Here is a 21,651-nt window from a genome sequence, read left to right on the forward strand (position 1 = left end):
AGAGTCAATAATATGTATGTATGTATGTGTATATGCTCATATATAACTATACAATAAATATATTGTAATAGGTGATACACATGTGAGTTCAAATACACATATATTCATGTGAATATGGGATAGGCATATTTCTATCAATACATGGACACATGTGAATATGTATGTATTATTCATGTATGCATTCTGCAAGCTAGATGTGCAGTACATACATAAAGATACATGCATGTATATTCTAAATAGGCATGAGCATGCAAATGAACATCATGCACACCCATGTACGCTGTAAGATTTCCAAAATTTTGGTGCAATTTTAAGCTTTAGAGTCTTTTGCTATCTTGGAAACACTAAATAGATGCCATTTATTATGATTCATAGTAGGTATTTGGAATGTTCACTTTAATTTAGTTGATTATCTTTAGCTTGAAATTCATTCATAGACCAGCATGGATGAGGAGAGTGCCTAGACCTGCAATTTCATTTCTTATTGATAACTTCTAGAATAGAACATTCCTTTGGTCCATGTATGGTGGCTACTTCTTCACAACTTTGTGATTTTTAAGAATTAGATGTCTAAAGAAGGTGTAGACCAGGGACCCATGGAAGTTCCAGAGACCTTTATAAGGAACCTGTGAGATCAATACTAATTTTATTATAAGAGAATGTATTACTTTATTATATGGTAAATATTGATAGAATGCACATAAACAAAAGGTCTTTGATGGTATCTTCAATAATTTTTAAGAGGGTCAAAGGGTTCTAAGACCAAAGACTGTTGAATAACCCTAAACCATTGAAAATTTAAGTCAATGACTAGCCCAGGAATATGTGCTTAGCATACAACAGCCCTAAACCCAGATCTTCCTGGCTTCCACACCAACTTCTATGTAGTTTCACAAAATTTGGTCTATATACTTTTTGGTGCTTTTTTTTTTTTATCCCTCTGTGTCTTTCTAGTCATTATGTATACTGTTTTCCTGGCTCTCCTTACTTTACTTTGCATCGGTTCATATGTCTTTCTATACTTCTTTTCTTTGATCATAATATAGACAAGGCTTCATATAGTTCCATAATATTCCACTCCAATTACATGCTATCATTTGTTTAGCCAATTCCCAATCTACTTTATTATCATAGAAAGAGCTTTAGAATCCCTCCCAGTCCTAAGGTAGAATTAGTTGTAAATGCATGCTCTAGGTCTCAAGAAAACAGGTTCCAGCATCACACTGGACAAATAAAAACCAAAAGAATCTTGATATTTCTAACCTAGGAATATTAATAACTAAGAAGAGACTAGAGATGCTGAGTTCTAAGTCCTTCAAAGTGGGCTACCAATAGGACAAGATGATCCCAAACTCATAGCCCTAAACAAATATTGCTTTGTATCACAGTCATCAACTAATCAATTATCAAAGTACACACAATGTGTCTGAATTGTGCTGGAAGTTACAGAAATAAAGTATAAAATGAAACAGTCCCTGGAAGCTTATGTATACACACACACACACACAGACACACAGACACACACTCTCACACCCCTTCCATTCTTAACATCCAATTTCTACTTCTTCCCATGTACCAATGTCTCTCCTATCCAACCAATTAATCAATAAACATTTAAAAGGAGCTTCTGGGCCAAGAATTGTAGATACTAAGACAAAACAGATGAATAGACCCTGCCCTTAGGAGTTTACATTTTTATCACAAGAGAAACCATACACATAGATTCATATTCATATACAAAATAAATAGATCATTTTTAGGGGGGTACTAGGATTTGGGAGACAAGAAAAACCTCCTCTAGAAAGTAGTCCTTGAGCTGAACTAAGAAGAAACTGGGGCTTCAAAGAGGAGGAGGAGGTGATACCCACTGGGAATCATGGGAACCTGGGTTCTAGAAATGGGGGGGAAAGATGCTTTGCCTATTTTGGGAGGGAAGGGCTAGGAATTAAACAAGTGCTGGCTATAGGATTATCAGCTAGGTTACTATCAAGGAGATTGGTAACCTTGGTTTCTGTCCACACTTGCTAGGCACACTTTTCTCTCTCATCACGTCTAGGTTAAAATCCCTGGCTTCCTTCAAAGACTCAGCTCAAATGTCAGTCCCTTTAGGTAGTCCTTCTTGGTTTTACCAGTCATGAGTTTTCTCCTCTAATGCTATCTTCCATCTACTTTTTTATGTGTTTTATATAAACACGTTAATATATACAAACATGAAAAGATAAGCTCCTTGAGGGCAGGACTTTTAATTTTTTCTTTTCTTTGCATCCCCAAAGCCTAGCACAATGTTTGACAAAGGATACACATTTAATAAATACTTGCTGATTGATTGATCTTAGAGTTTATTAACATGTCCCTGACATTCCTCTCTCATCAAGTAAACATTAAATCTATTTTCTCTAGGGATTATGTAGGCATGAATAGCCACAATTCACTCTGTCAAACACAAATAGCAACTTTACCCCTTTGAACAAGTCTGAGGGATCACTAGTCTGTGTATAGTCTGCAATCCACTATATAGCATGTGTGATGTTTGGCAATGAAAGAAAAAAAAAATTCAGCAGGATCTGTGATATCAAAACAAAACCTTTGCCTCGGGGGTCTCAGCTCGGGATTCCTGAAAGAAAACCAGTGAATAACCACCCCCCCCATGAAAATTTTAGACCTAGAAGGGACACCTTAGTAATCTCTTTCTTGGAGAAATGATGGCATGGAAGGGCAGAACATTGGGGGCAGGAAGGGAGCAAGGGTTTATTATGGATCTATGTATACTAATGCTTTACAAATATCATCTTATTCGATGACATTACATAGGGAATTAGCCAGACCTGGTTCAAATCTTGCCTCTAAAACTTATCAGGTCACTTAACCTCAGTTTCTTCATCCAGGAAATGAGGTTATAATATATGGAGAATTTAGAGTATATCCCTATAGAAAATTAATGTCATAGGATCACCTTGAAGTTCAAATGGGGTCATGTCCAGAAAGCTCTAAAGGGCTATATCAATGAAAGCTGCCATTAGGATTCTTGACTCATACCACCTTCATCAGACCCATCCACAGATTCCCAGCAAATGTTTACCTCTTGCCCATCTCATTAGCCATCCTGGAGAACCGACCCAGAGACATGATTTTTAAACAAATGTCCCTGGCGAGGGGCTCATGACATCAGCAGTCCCTTTCACAGGTGCCTGATTACTTTCCCTTAGGTGTCTGATTACTTTTCACAGGCTTCTGATACGATGCGGCTTGCCCACTTGGGGAATTTGCCTTTAGTGAACTCACTTTAATTATGATTTTAGATTTTGTTAAATAACAAGCAAGCTATAGCAAAGCAACTTAGGTTCCCTGATTGTAAATCAGTTCTAAAGATATTTTCTCAGATGCGCTCCATGTAAATGTTTCTCCTATTTAGTACTGGAGGAGAAGGTAACATGATGTACCCTCTGTTTGAAAGTCATGAACCCTTTCAATGCTCTGAAGGGGGTTTTTCCCCCTTTCCCTTCCTGTGACATTTTCACACTTGAAGCATTGTCCAGATATTGATCCAGAGTCCCAGGGACAGCACTCCCTGAGAGAAGCAATTTAGTTGAGATTCCCTATTTCAAGATTCCTGACATCATAAGTGAAATCAATGTCTCTGGTTGGACTTATAAGCTTCCTGCTATTACCTCCTGTTCTGAGATTCTGTCAAAGACCCCTTCTTGGCCTTGGCTGGTGCCAATGTCTGGGGAATTCCATGGACTCATGAATAGGGGGAAGACAGCTTCCCAAATAAAAGTGTTTTTTTCCTTTCTATAAATAAGTTGTACTGATGCTTTTTATTTTATCATTATAGTAATTCCTGGAAATATTCCAACCCCATCCCCTCAGCTCATCGAACCCTCCATTGGAACAAAGAAAAAGAGCTAAGCAACAAACATTTAACACTATGACTGCAGCAGAAAATGTTTTTTACATCAGACTTAGTAGTTTCTTGCCTTTCTTCCAGAAGAAATATATTTTACATTGTCTGTTCTCTGAAACCATTCTTGTTTTTTGTTAAATTACTCAGAGATCAGGTTCTTCTTAGTAATCTTTTCATTGATGTTTTACCCTTAAAATAGGCATGTGTTGAATGTGGACTGGGCATGCCAAGCAATTCATTTGATTATTGTTATTAATTATAAATTTGGGGATTTAGAACTCTTATTTCTTTTTTTAGGTTTTTGCAAAGCAATGGGGTTAAGTGGCTTGCCCAAGGCCACACAACTAAGTAAATTAAGTGTCTGAGACCAGATTTGAACCCATGTACTCCTGACTCCAGGGCTGGTGCTTTATCCACTGTGCCACCTAGCTGCCCCTAGACCTCTCATTTCAACCCACTGTACCAAACATATACTGGAACCAACTCAACAACTTAGTCTTAAAGAACTGAGGACCAGAGGGGCGGCTAAATGGCGCAGTGGATAGAGCACTGGCCCTGGAGTCAGGAGTACCTGAGTTCAAATTCAGCCTCACATACTTAATAATAACCTAGTTGTGTGACCTTGGGTGAGCCACTTAACCCCATTTACTTTGAAAAAACATAAAAAAATAAAGAACTGAGCATCAGAGGATACTGAGAGTTTAAGGGAGGTGACCAGAGTTGATCCTAGGACATTGTGGCTAGACCCGTCTCCAAGATAGCAAATCTGGCCTTCACACACTGTGTACACTTATGTAATTATTGTGTCTATTGTTATTTTGGTTCTGTCTCTTTCTCTGCCTCAATTCAAACAAAAGTTTCCATGTTCCTCTAACTACCTCATATTCAGATTTTAACTTCACAAGAATATTCCAACACATTCATAGGGTATTTTCTTTTTTAGGCAGAAGTAAGGGTATAGAAGGGTATTCTAGCAGAATATGAACTTCATGAGGGCAGGGATATTTTTTGCCTTTGGTTAGCATAATAACTGATTCTTAGCAAGGACTTAATAATTGTATGGTTAGACCGCCTGTTTAATCACCTTTCCTGCATGGTTCCAAACAGATTAATTGACAAGGTTAAACCAAATCATAGATCACTAAGAGTGCATTGGCTCACCTGCCTTTCTACCAAGAAGGAGTTCATAAAGAAACACCAGATATTGTGTAGACTGGTCTGATGGCACCAGTCTGCTCAATTTTCACAAAGTTACTCAACAGTCCTTAAGTCAGGAGGAGGAGGGAGTCCTCTTGGCAGAATCCAAAGAAATGGCCTGGGGAAAGGCTTTCATATTTGGAAGGGTGATATCAAAGTGGTACTGGGAATCACAAAATACCCCCAAAGCAAGCCATATGCAAGTACAACTTTCAAGTCCAAGAGGTCTCCTGGTATCCCACGCTCCCTCATCAAGACGGTGGAAAAATACAAACCATGAATCTCATGGATAGAAGCGTTTTCACCGGGAAGAATTAAAATGACAGCAGGCTGTTCACAGCTGTTAAGTGATTTTCTCCCGGCAATGTCCTTATTTGGGGAAGAGGCAATTTAGCAATAATCATTTTCAGTTCACACATCCCCCCACTTCATTTTTCCTTGTCTGTAAAATGGGGATAATAATGCCAACCTCATAGAGATGTCACTGAGATTATTATTTAATGTTTGCAAAGAGCTGGGAAGGTGAAAAGAGCTCTGGCTAAGTGCTGAGAATTATTATTACTGCCTTGTATTCACAGATGTAGCTCTTGTCACTACCTCTTATGGATTCCCTTCATTGTGTTAATTATCTTTTGTATAATAAAGTTTCCCATCAAACTCCCTTTTTTCTCAAGGCTTTCTTTGCTTTAGGTTGCTCTCTCTAACAAAAGAGATTTACACAGTCTCTCGAAGTTCTTTCAGAATCTCTAAGATCTGCCTCAGAAGAAGAGAGCTCTTGGAGCAATGGAAAGAATACTGGCTTTGTAGTTTGAGGACCTGGGTTCAAGTATTGACTCTATCGCTTCCTTTCTGTAGGCATTTGAGCATTGAGAGTATTTTCCTCTGGATAGCTGAAAAATGAGAGGGTTGGACCAGATGATCTTGAAGGTCCCTTTTTAGCTTTAAATCTATGACCTTATGAACGAGTTTAAGTATCACCTTTCCAGAACCAAAAAAAACTCAATAACTAATGTTTCCTAGTTACTCCTGAATATGTGCTCAAAGGAGTTGTCTTCTTTCATGTGTTCTTAGAGACATCTGCCATTGCTCCACTCTCCTCCCAGCAACACAGAAACTGTGATGAATTATTCCATTGAGACCAACAATTTGTCATGGTGTGTGGTCATGTCTTTTGCGTAAACACATCGGGCCATCGCTAATCCCCTTTCCTAACTCACACCAGACAATAGTTTCTATCTTCAAGGGTCATTCTACGGTCAGAGGGAGGTCTCCCTCTTGCTGAATACAACTTTTGCCAAAAAGTATTGGCAGGACATCTGATTTCAATGGTATAGGTAATTCTTGTTGAAGAAACTTCTTTGCCAATGTAAATCAACTCTTCCTGAGCAGCTTAGAAGCTTAAAGAGGGATACTTAGATTTTTTTTTTTGTGACTTGTTCAGTGCCATACACCCCAACTGGATAAGGGGCAGAACTTGAATCCAGGTCTTTCTCATTCAAAGACCTGCTTTCTATCCACCACGTACACTGCCTCTCTTGTCCAAGGTTTCACAATGACAAAGTACATAAATGGAAGGGCAGTGCTTGATAGAGTTACTGTAGAGGAATGTGACAATTCAATATAGTTTTCCTCTCTGGTCTCAGTTTCCTCATCTGTAAATGGAGAGGTTGGGACTAGGTGATTGCTTATAGTCTCTTCCAGTTGTAACTCTCTATGATTCTCATCATAATGCTTTCAGGGAACTAATAAAAACAATGAATTTTACCTTTTTTGTATATATTTCTTAGAATTATAGTCAATGAGTAGGAAAGGACCTTAGAGGCAGAGCAGTCCAGTCCAATCCATACCTGAAGACCCTCAATTAAGGGTAGCCACCAGCTCTTTGGTTAGCCCATTACCCTTCTGAATAGTTCTAAAGGGACAGAAATTATTTCTCATATTAAGTTGAAATCTCCCTGTTGGCACCTTTTATTCACTGCTGTCCATCCACCCTCTGGTGAAACAGAACAAATTTCTGTCAGAGTCAATTGTCCTAATATATGACAACAACTATCATGTCCCATGTCTGTGCTTCTCACCAAACATCCCAGTTCTTTCAACAAAATGTCACCTATTATAAATTCTAGGTACTATAGAATATGTTCAGAAACAAAACTGTTTTTCCAGTGGGTCCAACAGAGGGTAGAAAGAGTATTGAAATAACTATCTCATATCTTGTTTCAGTCTTCCTTTGAAGTAGTTCCCTTTTGCTGTGTAATGGAAAGATCCATCTCAATAATAAAAAAAAAGACAATAGAAGCCAGAATCAGAAAATATCTCTAAGAAGATTCCATTTCCCCTCTGACTCCTACCCCCCTTTGCCAGGACAAAGGTTCACTTGCTTCTCATATTATGTTATTTTGGTCCCTTCCTACCTACTTCAATGCTTCCTTTGGTTTTCCTCTGGAAGCCCAATGAAGACCACGGGTGGGGTCTGTGTCCTGTGCAGGAAATATTGTATTGTTCTGCCCTACCCTAAGGGAGATGGGAAAGCTCACAGTTACTTATCTTTCCATCCTCATCTAAAGTCTGCTCTTCTGTATAGGATAGGAGGTTGAACTAGCTGACCCCTAGGACTCTGTAAGAGTCAATGCCCCATCCTCTGTACTTTCAGGGCATCTGAAGGCTGCTTGGCAAAGTGGAAAGGGGCCAGCCATGCTGGGTTCAAGTCCCAGATTTGCCCCTTGTTGGATATAGTGGGATATTCAGCTTGCAAGAAACTATACCAACAACTTCACAGAATCTTTTATCTTTTGATATCTGACCCCACAGGCTGACTTTTGTATCTGCTTCCTGTCTGATCCATAAAAAGCATTTTTTTCTTTCCAAAGGAGGGGGAGTGAATGGCTCATTTCGGAGCTGGAGGGACGGGGCTGGAACATAAGAACCACGGCCTGGTGAAGCTGAGTTAAGAACATTTCAGTTGAGATAAGCGAGTGGTATAGATTCTGGGTGCGCTGGATTTGTTGGCTGCTTCTCTGAGCCCATATGTTTTGAAAAGCGCAGTTCCTAAGCTGGCAAAGCACTGGTCCCAAGTTGTGGCTGCCAGGCATCTATGGGTTTTAAATGAGAAATGTGCTTTCTCTCTGAAAACGTTTCTCTCCATTGGGGTGCCAGGTCAGGAACACTCACACCACATGTTCACCTGCACTTGAATACACCTATTAGCAGTTCTAGGATGAGTATATTGTCCTGAAGGAGATAGAGATCAAAAATATGATTGCAAGGAAGATCCTCAATCCAACAAGAGTTTGTTAAGCTTCTAACATGTGCTAAGCACTAGGAACTATTGAAACAAAGACAAAAACCATCCCTGTCCTTAGGAGGATTACAACCTACTAGAAGAAAACAGGTTCATGGATTTATTGCTAGAAGGAACTTGAGAAAACATAAAATCTAATTTTACAGATGAGGAAACTGAGGTTGGGAGAGGTTAAATGACCTGCCAAGATCCGTCCAATTGTTAAATGTCTGAGGTAGAATTTGAACTTGGGTCTTTCTGACTAACACTTTATCACTGGTAGAGAGTGGGTGCCTTCAATACAGAGAAATAAATACAAAATAATTTGAGTTGGGTAGAGTGGATTAGAGGGGAGATAAGGGAAAAACTATAATATGTAGGAGGGACAACAAAGGTCTTGGGTAGGAACTAAGTGAGAGAAAAAAAGAGGGGTTGTTCCTTTATGGGGACATGTGGTTAGCTTTTTTTTATTAATTTTATTTAATTTATTGATTTTCCTGTTGCTGTTTATAAGCACTGTGATGTCTATATAAATAATATCCAGGAAAGGCTTATCCAAGAAATAAAAATATCAAAAGAAGCAGCACTGGGAGGCTCACTTTGGAAACCAGCTATATGATATTCAAAGGCCAAAGATGTAGAGAAAATTTAGAAATCAGATCATGTTTACAATAGGTAAGGATGAAAACTCTCCTGTGATCATATTTAATCTCCACACCATCTCATCAGCATTCAAACCACAAATGTCTCCACCATGGGTTGATGCTTCTTCAATGGGGACACATTCTTCTTCTGAGGCACAGAAAAGAAAACTATTTTTCTCTGGCATTATCTTTATTTCATCTCTATGAAGACAATTACAAGACTGATATATTTGGGCCTAATCTTTCCCCTTAGTTCTAGTCCCATCTCACCAATTGTTAGGCATCTTTCACTGGATATTTTCAAGGGATATCAAACTTTCTAAGTCTTAACTGGAATTCATTATCTTCTCTGAATGGAAACCTCTTCCTATAGTCCCTATTTTCTGATGGGGGCATCATCACCCTTCTGCTCACTCAAGTTCACAAAGTAGGTTCATTCTTGACTCTTCTCTCTCTGTCATCCTCATATCCAACCACTCTTATCGATTCTACTTCCATATCTCTTGGGGAAGGGGAGAAATCTGTGGTTGTGTAACTGATATTAATTTACCATAGAAGAAATGAACCTGTGATCTCAGCCTCATTAACTTCATACTTTAAGCAACCTAGCAACAGACTTGGTTACTCAATGCCATTCAATCAATAAAGTCAATACTAAGCACCCTATACTATGCTGAGCACTGGGGTTACAAAGACAAAAATGAAGATACACCTAAAACGATAATGATAGTAACACATTTATTTAGCAATTTAATGTTTTCATATATAGCCCTTTGTCTATATTATTTCATAAGGAATTCATATCTTAGTAGGAAGATGGAGAATGCAATATGCCTATTAGTAAGCCAAAGCAAGTGAAAAAAATGGCATTTTAAGGATTCCAAAACTGGAGAGAGGTTTTGTGCAGGAGACAGAACTTGGTATGTGGTTAAAGGAAACTAAGATTTCTACGAGGCGGAAGGGGAGAGAGAGAGAGAGGGCACTCAAGCCATGCAAAGGTCAAGTGATAGAAGATGAAATTTTTTTGAGTACTGAATAAAATATTTGGCCAGTTTGCTTGAAATATGGAGTCAAGAGGAATGACATGAAATAATGGAAAGATAGGTACACAGGAGTTATCCAACCTGAAGATCTGTACCTAATCCCTAAAGTCAGATAGTCATTGAATATAGACTAGATATAGGAGTTTTTTTTTGCAAGGCAAATGGGTCACACAGCTCTGAGACTGGATTTGAACCCAGGTACTCCTGACTCCAAGGCTGGTGCTTTATCCACTGTGCCACCTAGCCGCCCTAGATGTTTTTAAAATGGGTCCATGTTTGGCTTTTAGAGTATGAACTTTGGATGGACTGAAATTACAGTTTTATTTCAATCAAATCAGTTTCCTAAGTTTCTCATTTGCAATTCTATGTAATTTGTTTTATGTATTTAAAACCATTATTTTGAGAAGGCTAAAGTGATGTTCACTTTCAGACAACGAGAAGCTAGAAATCTAAAGATTAAGGTCTTGTTTTTAATGGCAATTCAAAACCTGAAGATTGTTAAACTGGAATCCATGACATAAGTGAAATTAATAAGAGGTGAATATTAGGAATTCTGCTGTGATGTTCCTAATTCCCTTTGCTCAAACTTTCTACCAGTAAGAAGAAATAGTGTTTTTTTTTTCCTTTTTATGGGTATCTGGGAGGGTGGTTGCCTAAAAGGGAATAAGTACTCACATCTTTTAACAAGATAATGTAATTCAAGCTCATTAATTTGGTGAGTACAAGTGATTAAATTGAAAATAGAGCACCCTTAATTCCCCCTCCCCTCAAAATAACTGGAAATGATGATTTCAATGTCAAGTAGCATTTTCAGGCTAAATTAGCAAACAAAGAAGAGAACTCATGATTTCTTAAAACACACACACACACACACACACACACACACACACACACAATATTCCTTTCTCCATGTCTTGATTTATAGAATAAGTGAGGCTATGAACATTTTAAGATATATGCTTTGGCTGTGTGGTACCAAAGAGATAAAATCTGCAGGATGAAATGGAGGACTCTCATCTAATGAGAGACACAGGAGTTCTTCCCCTCCACAAAGGGTTAATGGCTCAGGATGCTGGAGATAATTTAGGGCAATTCTAGACTCTCTTCACTTTTCTTTCTGCTATTTTCCAGGGCTACTTTAATTAGGTCCTCAAATTGAGTTATCAGATCAAATGGCTTGAGTTCCATTGTAGCCTGAACAGGTTTGGTTAAATTAATAAGTCACATGTCCCCAAGTTCTTAGAAGAAATGTTATTTTTTTGCCATTCATCATTCAGAGAGTCTTCACAATGGATGGTGTTTAGCACTTAATCACAGACTATTCTTCCTCGTGCTCCCAGGATGGGCAGCAAAATAACGGGAACCTCTCTGCCCATTAAATCATCAACTCTGTCAAAGTTATTTACTGAGAAAGAGCTGCCTTCTGAATTAACTATGCTTTTCATCAGTCCCTTCACCCAAATACTGCTTCCATTTATTGTAACTGAAAAATAACGCTGTGGGCAATGTTCATTAGGAGTCTTCCTTTTGAAACGCTGTTTTAAGATAATAGGCATCTCCCCCCCATCTTCTATTGTTCTATCATTGGAGTTTGCCTTAAAAACAACAACAGCAGTATTTTATTTACTTGGGTTCAAACAGTCACTTAATGGCTGTGTGACTTTGGGCAAGTCATTTAACCTCTATGAGCCTCAGTTTCCTCATTTGCAAAATGAGATGGTAGATTTAATAGTTTCGGAGGAGCTGCTAGTCTTAACTCCATGATCTTCTGGTGTTTTTTTTTTAAATGCAGGAGGAACACTTGTGAGAGAAGCCCTCTGGAAACCTTAAGGCATTAGCATTATTTGTTCATGATCCTTGAACTGCCCTCCCTGCACTCTTCTGTGAGCTGACATTTTACCCATCCTCTAAGCATGATCCCAACTGCTATCTCCTTCCTGTGGGATCCTTAATTCTTTCAACCAGAAGTAGACCCACCTTCCTATTCTTTTCTGTTATTGTGTTGTTCAGTATTGTCCAATTCTTTGTGAATCCATTTGGGTTTTTGTTTGTTTTGTTTTGGCAAAAATACTGGAGTGTTTGCCATTTCCACCTCCAGCTCATTTTAGAGATGAAGAAACCGAGGCAAACAGGGTTAAGTGGCTTATCCAGGGACATACAACTAGTAAGCTATTTGACACCAGATTTGTACTCACTGTGCCACCCAATTGTCCCATAAATTTATGGAGGTTAAGGCAAAGTCTTAATCATTATAGCGCTTCTCAAAGAGGACCTAAGTATGGTGGGCCGTCAATCATCATCAATTCCTTCAGGTGAAAGGATTACTTAAGGCCAATGGGAATAATGAATCCCCTAAAGGAGATGCATTATTATAATTCACACTGAACATTTCCATTGGACTGGAACCAATGAATATAGTTTAAACTGCAATGCCTATGAATACTGCCAATTTGAATACATGCAGTCACTTTGGAAGATTCAGTATTTGCACTAACTAGTACCTAGCTATGAGAATCATAGAATAATAGATTGAGAGCTTAGAAGAACTTAGATTAACATAACTATTTCTGAGGCAGGATTTGAACTTATATCATCTTGACTCCAAGTCTAGGACTCTGCAATATCATAAGGCTCCACTAGCCCAGAAGAAATCAGAAGACATTCTCATAGCCCCTTCTCCCTCCGGATCAAAGATATAGGGTAATCAGGGTCCTCAGAGAGTATTTACTCCAACTCCCTCATTATAAAATTGGGCCTCAGCCTGAAGATGTTACAGAACTCATCCAAGGAAGCACATTTAGTATTAGTTGGGATTTGAACCCAGGTATTTTGACTCTTGAATCACATTTCTGTGTTGCCTCTCCATTGAGAGAGAATGAAATCTTAGCAGAGGAGAACAGAAATACTATAGAATACCACCTAATGTACTCTTTTCTCATCTGTAAAATGGGAATACTCATGGCATCTATGTCTCAGGGTTGTTGTGAGGGTCAATTGAGACAATATTTAAAGTGCTTAGCACAATGTCTGACCTATAGAAGGGACTACATAAAGCTGGCTATTCTTATTTTGATTATGAAGGAGAGACTGCCCAGCAAATTCAGGGAAACTAAGGTTCTGCTAACACATCCACTATTTTTTTTTAATTAGGTTTTTTTTTTTTTGCAAGGCAAATGGGGTTAAGTGGCTTGCCCAAGGCCACACAGCTAGCTAATTATTAAGTGTCTGAGGTCGGATTTGAACTCAGGTCCTCCTGACTCCAGGACCAGTGCTCTATCCACTGCACCACCTAGCCACCCTAACACATCCACTATTGAAAAGAGTAGTATGTTTAATTAAGACTTTTCTTTTGATTATAAATGTCAGCACAAGAAAAGGTTGACCAGGTCTGTGACATCAATGAAAAATAGATATGACAGGAGGTTCAATCATTTTGGCATTTCCTCATGGATACTGTTGAGAAGGAGGATTGTTTGACTCTTTGTATTTCCAAAGTTTGGTAAAATGCACAGCACAGAGTAGGCACTTCATACATGTTAACTGATTGATTGATAGAAAGAATATACTACCTAAAACAAGATGAGTAATCCTGAGCTATGTTTTTCCTTCGGTTGACAATGGCATAGCTCTAAAATCTTCCATCACTTAAATCCTAGGTGGTTGAAATGGGCAGGTAGATGTTGCCAATCAGGTAACAGTCATTAGATTTAAAATGTTTGATGGATTATTATCATTATTATGAATAAGAAAATTGATATGGTATTTTGAAGTTTAAAAACACTTTCTATACATTATTTTATAAGTCTGTCATGCTTGTTTTCACTTTTTCTTAGAAAAGGAATAATTTCTGTCAGATGGATTTAGCTACTAAGGCTCCAAATCCTTTAGATACTATATTTTGTAATGAACTTTCACCAGGGACAATTAGAAAATGATATAAAATGTCAGGATATCAAAGTTACTCAGATCTACAAATAGAATGAAAATCTCTGCAAAAAGAAACCTACAGGGGCAGCTAGGGGGTGCAGTGGATAGAGCACCGGCCCTGGAGTCAGGAAGACCTGAGTTCAAATCCGACCTCAGACACTTAATAATTGCCTAGCTGTGTGACCTTGGGCAAGTCACTTAATCCCATTGCCTTAAATAAATAAAAAAAATGTAAAAAAACCATAACCAAAAAAGAAACCTATGAACAGCAACCTCACAAGGGGTTGTTCTAGTTAGTCTCTGGGGTCCCTTCCAGCTCTGTGGTTCTTTAATTTATTTCTGGTCTTTGGATGGACTGTACTGAAAAGATTCCAGAATTTGGAGTTGGATGCACTGGATTCAAATCTTGCATCTGTCACTGATTGCCTGCATGAAGCAGGGTCAATCACTTAATCTCTCTGGGGCTCAGTCACCTCCTCTGTAAAAAAGAGGGGTTTGGACTAGATGAATGGCCAGGATCCCTTCTTGCTCCCTTGTACGGAGAACCAGTAAAACTATCCAGTTCAGGGGTCTTAACTTTTGTACTGTTACAGATACTGTTGACAGTTGGATGACGTCTATAGATGCCCCATTAGGATGGTGTTTTAAAATGTACAAAACATTTTATATTCTGCATTAAAAATATTCTGAGAAGAGGTCTATAGGCTTCACCAGACTGACTATCCAAGGGCTTGTCCAAAGTATGGAAAAAGGTTAAGGACTTCCAATTTAGATGGGTTTAAGACATTTCCTCTCACAGGATCACAAACTTATAGTTACATGGACTTTATGAACCATTCTCTGTACACTGAATCAGTCAAGTAACTTATGATTATTAAGCCCCTTCTATGGGGGCAGCTAGGTGGCACAGTGGAGAGAATTCAAGGTCTGGGGTCTGGAAAACTCATCTTCATGACTTCAAATTTGGCTTGAGACACTATCTGTGTGACCCTGGGCAAGGAACTTAACCCCAATTGTCTCAAAAAAAAATTAGCCTCAAACACTTGCTAACTATGTGACCCTGGGCAAGCTACTTAATCCTCTTTGCTTCATTTCTTCATATATAAAATGAGCCAGAGCAGGAAAAGTCATCTTTTCCAAGAAAACTTCTATTAGGGTCACGAAGAGCTGGACAAAATCGAAAAACAAATGAACAAGAAAACAACTATAGGACTGGAATGAAATGAGAGGCTAGGAGCAGGTAGATGGTGTGTTTGAGAGTTGAATCTGGAGTCAGGATGATCTGAGTTCAAATCCAGCCTTAGACAAATGGACAAAAGTCAGTCATCTCTACCTATCCTCATTTCCATAACTGTTGGATAATGTAGGACCTACCTCCCAGGGTTGTTGTGAAGCTCATGAGATAATCTTTGTAAAGTGCTTAGCACCTGAAATGTAGTAAGGCGCCACACAAATTCTGTTGTAATTATTGCTGAGTTAAATAGACAGAGTTCCCAACCTCTGGGAGCTTACAATGGAACCAAATAGGGCCTTCCTCACTGACTCTCCTTTAGTTTCCAGAAGGATCAGGCCACTGTTATTTGCATACACCTTGAAGAATCAGCACAGGATCCTCTAATCCACCCCCAAAGTACTCTAAAGAATGAAGTGGCGCAGTGGATAGAACACCGGCCCTGGGTTCAAATCCGACCTCAGACACTTAATAGTTACCTATCGGTGTGACCTTGGGCAAGTCACTTAATCCCATTGCTTTGCAAACCCCCCCAAAAAATGAATCTGACATCTCCTGATAGGGAAGGACCCCCAACTCTGCTCAAATGTACAGGAAACTACCCTTGAGGTCAACCTTTTTTCTACTTTGACAATTTAGAGCAATCTAAAGCATTATCTTGCCTAACTTTCTTAGGTAATAAGGTGCCTGCAATCTATATATACCGCTGATATATTGTCTGCTCATCCAGTTTTTCAGGGGAAAGCTTTATAACTGTCATAACCCTAGCAATTTTGAGCTACGAGAACTTGAGCTCACTTGTGATATAAATTCCTCATCCCCCAGATGTCCTCTCTATACACTTCTCACAAAATAATCAATCCCTGAGAGCCCCACTCTTTCCAAGTAAGCTCCCTTGGGAGACAGCCCCCGAGTTCACTTGTTTTCTGTATTTGTAGCCAGGCAAAAAAAAAAAGGGAAGGTTTTCCTTGCCTTCCTGGATTCAGGTATTGTATGTACCCATGGGTTTTTTTAATCCTTAGATTGTGCCTGGACAGTAAATCATGGCCTTGACAATGCTTTGACCCCCAATTATCCAAAGCTGGGCTTTTCTCTAGAGAATCAGGCCAGCCTATCTCCGGCTTCTCCCAAGGTCCTCAAACAAAACTAAGCAAACTGAGGGGGAAAAAAAATCTATGTTCTAAAGCTTTCTTTCCATTTTCCTGTGAGTTCCTGTTCAGACAAAGATTATTGGCATTTCTGAGCACTTCCTTCAGCCCAGACAAAGAAATATTTGATGACCAATGTCAGTCTATATCCTTTATGGACAGACTCACAGAATACAAGCAGAGTTGTCCCTGTGCCCACAAAATCAACACAGGCAGTTAACTTGTTCTAGTTTTGAATCACTTTTGGGCATGAAACCAACCAGAAAAATGCCACCAGACTTCATTTGCCATTGGTAAACAAAGTGCAGAAGCCAAGAGAACCAGAGGACTTTAGAGTTAAAAGGAGCCCCAGTAGCCAACTGATCCAAGTCATGCATCTGAACCAAAATTACAGCATCCTGAGAAGGGACGCAACCTCTGCTTGAAGACCTCACAGGAAGGGGGAAGTTGCCTTCTCCTTGGGCAACCCATTCCTCTATGGCACAGCTATAATTGCTAACAAGTTTTCCCTCCTATCAAGCCAATTGCATTTCTTTGTATCTTCTACTCATTGGTCCTGGGCTTTTCTTCTGAGGTCAAACAACCTTGAAAGATAGTCTTTCAAATATTTGAAGACAAAAATTATGGAAAGAAGATTTGGGTTCAAATCCCACCTTTGACACCAGCAATGTTAAGTCACTTGACTTCCTTGTGGGTCTGTTTTCTCAGCTCTAAAATGAAGGATTGGACTTGATGAGCTCTAAGATCTTCTCAAGCTCTGTCTAGGATATTGAGATAGCCCTCATGCTTTCCCAGAATCTTCTCTTCCCTAGGTTAAATATCTCTAGGTCCTTCAACCATTTCTCATTTGATGAGAACCCAATGCCTTTCCATTGGCCAGACTGTTCTCCAAATTGTTTATCAGTACTTTTCCCGAAGTCCCCAAGTGGATCCAACTCATCATTTTTCAAAGCTTCTAAGAGAGTAACAACAGATATCTCTGTATTACTCTGAGGCTGATAAATCACTTATTTCCATTTTCCTGTATGATAGTCCATCCAACTCAGTAATTTTTTTTGGCAAGACAATGGCATTAAGTGACTTGCCCAAGGTCACACAAGTAGGTAATTATTAAGTATCTGAGGTCACATTTGAACTCAGATCCTCCTGACTCCAGGGTTGGTGCTCTCTCCCCTGCACCACCCAGCTCAATAAATCTTACAATCATAATTTTACAGTTTTTACAATTTTTACAATTGAAAGAATAGACTTATAGACAATATGAAAAATTAGTTAAGTGACATACCTAGGGTCACATAGCATAGATCAGGGACAGGAAGACTTCACACCCAGGTGTCTCTTGTCTCTAAACCAAATACTCTCTCTAACAAGGTAGCTTGAAAGCTGGCTTGGAAAGCTAACTGTTCTCAGACTGAGAGACCAAAGACAGTCATTTCTTATTCCTTCTCTACTTCCTTATAAGATCTGCTGCCCCTGGGATCTCAGTTCTATTCATTTCAGTTTTTGCCCAGTTTGGGACTCACAGCATCTTCTCATCCTTAATCTTTATACATCATGAAATTGACAAAAGCCATTTTCGGCTTTCCCATGAGAAATGGTCATATTTCTTTCATAAGGGGAAGTGAGAAAAGGTACATTTTTGTGATTCCTGGAACTTCATAGGAAGACAAGTAACTAATGATAGGGTTCTGGCGGCTCTGAGGGAAAGACTATTAGAATATGACCAAAAAAGTAATGCTGATAATTTAGGGTAAGCCACTTGACTACTCTGGCTTCCATTTCTCTTTGTGAATAATGAATTGGATGACCTCCATGCTCTCTTCAAGATCTAAATCTGGGACAGCTAGGTGGTGCAGTGGATAGAGCACCTACCCTGGAGTCAGGAGTACCTGGGTTCAAATCCGGTCTCAGACACTTAATAATTATTTAGCTGTGTGGCTTTGGGCAAGCCACTTAACCCCATTGTCTTGCAAAAATGAAAAGAAAAAAAAACCTTAAAAAAAAGATCTAAATCTATGGATCTTTTCTGAGAAGTAGGGCTAGAACCAAAGTCTTCCTGGCTTCATTAATAAAGTTCAAAAACCAAGAGAATCAGAGTATTTTAGAGGCAGAAGAAGCCTCGAAGACCAAATGATCCAACCCATGCACTTGAATCAAAACTACTGCATCCTGATAAGTGGTTAAGCAACCTCTACTTGAAGACTTTGCAGGATGGGGAAGCCAACACCTCATTAGGCAGTCCATTTCTCTATAATTTCTCTATAATTTCTAGCAAGTTTATCTACCCTATCCAACTGCCTTTCTTACATGTGATATGATCAAGTCACTCAACCATTCATTGCCCTATGTAACTATAAACAAGGAAAATTGAAAAGAAAATGTTGACCCACTATGCTAGGTTGGAGATTAGAAAAACAGTATTACCAGTCTAGAAATGGGAATTTTAGCTTTTGGTAAGTGACACTAAAGTAAAAGGGGCCCTGGAGTCATCTAGTCCAATTTCTTCTTCTTTTAGATGAAGAGACTGAGGCTCAGGGAAATTTAATGACTTGCTAAATGAAGGTCAAACAGGAAAGAAATGGTGGAGTCTGGATATGAACCCATGTCCCCTGCCTCCAAATTCAGTGTCCCGGAGGTCTCAGGATCTTGTATGTGCACCTATCTTTCCTACATTATTGGTATGGCTTAGAGTTGAACCAAGGTCCTCAAGACTACAAATTCACTGTTTTCTCTTGCACTAAAAGTCCAAAAGATTACAATACTCTTAACTAGTGAATTAACTACTTAGAAGTGTTCAAGTTAATGGTTAAAAGTTAAAAGTCTTGGGGCGGCTAGGTGGCGTAGTGGATAAAACACCAGCCCTGTAGTCAGGAGTACCTGAGTTCAAATCCGGCCTCAGATGCTTAATAATTACCTAGCTGTGTGGCCTTGGGCAAGCCACTTAACCCCATTTGCCTTGAAAAAAACTAAAAAAAAAAGTTAAAAGTCTTTCTTTGATTTTTCTCTTGAATTAGTAACTTGTAGTACATTCCTCATTCTGCTTATGATGACTGTCCTAAAGACTCTCATTTTGTTTTTTGCATACTTTAAAACAACACAAAAAACAGCTAGCTCTAGTTCTCTACTAGTACTGGGCATCTTTTAATTCAAAATGTTTTTTTTGACTTCTTGCTGTTCCATATAATAATACCAGCAAAAAAAAAAAGAAAAGAAAAGAAAAGAAATTTCTTCCAGGACTAGGGTACCCAGTCCTCATCTACCTTTGGAGGCTTCAGTTCCCAGTGGGTTTTCCAGGTCGTTCATGTCATGATTCCAGGCATCTTTGACGGCTGACTTGGACACCACTCTGTCATTCAAGTTTTGCTGTGGTCGGAAATTATTCCTCAGATACTCCACGGATTTGACATGATCTTGCTGCTCTGTAGTAAAGATGGAATAGAAGGCCTCCATCTGGACACAGGATTGGAGAGAGGTGGGGGTGGGGGGAAAAACAGTCATTAGAAAAGTTGATGTGGTCAAACCAGGGAGCTGATAAGAATGGCAGGAAGCACTGATGCCAAGATGGAGAAATCCAACAGGAAACCAGGCTGCCCATGAAATCACTGCCAAGAGTCTTATCTACTTTGGAAGTCTGTCCTGCCAAGGAACAAGGAAACACTTAGGAACTCAAAGTCTGAATTAGACAGATTGCTACCCCTGTGGTCTTGACAAAGAAGGTATAACCCACCAAGCTTACAGGCTCGAAACCTCAGCTGCATAGATCTTGAACTGGAGGTCTCATTGACATCTTAAAATATCTAAAATTGAACTATTATCTCCCCCCAAGCCCCCCCAACAGACACACACACACACACACACACACACACACACACACACACACACACCATCCACCCTTCTAAATTTCCCTATTACTGTCTCCAGGACACCACTATCCTCCCAATCCAGGTGTCATCTTTGACTTTCACTGCTATCTCAAACCCCTAGATCCAATCTGCTCATCATTTCCCATTTATCCTTGGAATAATAATTTATCCTTATTTTAACAAAATTGTATTCATGTTGTCTCTCCACTAGACTGAAAGTTTCTTGAAAACAGAAACTATCTTTTGATTTTCTTTGTATCTCCAACCCATACTTAGTATATCATAGATGCTTACTATATGCTGACAGACTTCATTATTCTGCTATGATTCTTCAAGACAGGACAGGATGCTTACCAGTTCAACTTCCTTTCTAAAATGTGGTAGCTAGCTTTGTCTAGTACGCCAGAATTATACTGAAACCAAAGAATTGCCTATACAAATGGATTCCTCCCTTATCCCCCACCCCAAATAAAGTATTTCTGTTTTCCTTGGAGAACAACTGTTTGAAGTGACCATCTAGACAAAGTTCATTGGAAATCCACCAAATCTGCCAAGAAAATAATACATAGAACTCTAAGAGTATTTTCACTCCATTCTCACCACTATTATTTTGAATTTGTTCTGCTAGACTGAGGAAGGAGATGGAATTTGATTAGCATTTTTAATACGAAGGAAGTTAATTGTATGTTTTGGTTATAGAGAGAAAGCCAAATAGGAGGAAATGGATTTAAATTTTAAAAAAGGAGAAAGTTGAGCTGCCTATCAGAACAAATTCAAAACAATAGGGGTGAGAATGGAGTGAAAATGTCAATTAGTCAATCAATAAACATTTATTAAGTATCTATTTACGTATCAGACTCTATGCTAAGTGTTAGAGAGGCAAAAAAGGGAGGCAGTCAGTGAATATGTCCTGAGCTGGGAGTGTCTTACCTGAGGAATGTCTGGGGTGAGGACAGTGGGGGAGGGATCAAGTTTAAGAAGACTGGAAAGGTGTGAGGGAGAACAAGCAATGAAGGTAATGAATGGGGGGGGGGGGGATGTTATGAAAGGCTCTGAATGATAAGCAAAGGATTTTATATTCAATCCTGGAGGAAATTAATGGAATTTACTGAATAGGGTGGGAGACATGGCCACACATATTTTAGGAAGATTACTTTAACAGCTAAGTGGAGGATAGACATAAGTGTGAACAGACAAGACAGTAGACTGTTGAAATAGTATGAAGTATTGAGGACCTGAACTAAGGTAGTGGTAGAGTCAGAGAGAGAAAGGGGCATATATGAAAACTACTATAAAGATAAAATCAATATGCTTTGGCAATAGTTGGATTATGGGAAGCAGGGAGAGTGAGAAGGTGAGGATGGCACCTAGGCTATGGGACTGGATGACTAAGAGGATGGTATCCTCTCACTGT

At 39.1% G+C, this 21,651-nt stretch overlaps 1 protein-coding gene across 2 annotated transcripts in view; it reads right to left on the minus strand.

Moving 5' to 3' along the window:
- Positions 1–21,651, minus strand: part of PTPRG (protein tyrosine phosphatase receptor type G) — a 776,178-nt gene that overhangs the window by 131,219 nt on the left and 623,308 nt on the right. For both annotated transcript variants that reach the window (XM_074198838.1, XM_074198837.1), the window contains exon 8: positions 19,635–19,824. In XM_074198838.1, the coding sequence (XP_074054939.1) occupies positions 19,635–19,824 (190 nt within the window). The remainder of the gene's footprint in view (positions 1–19,634; positions 19,825–21,651) is intronic.

Source organism: Macrotis lagotis, chromosome 8 (assembly GCF_037893015.1).
Source record: "Macrotis lagotis isolate mMagLag1 chromosome 8, bilby.v1.9.chrom.fasta, whole genome shotgun sequence".
Classification (NCBI taxonomy): Eukaryota; Metazoa; Chordata; class Mammalia; order Peramelemorphia; family Peramelidae; genus Macrotis; species Macrotis lagotis.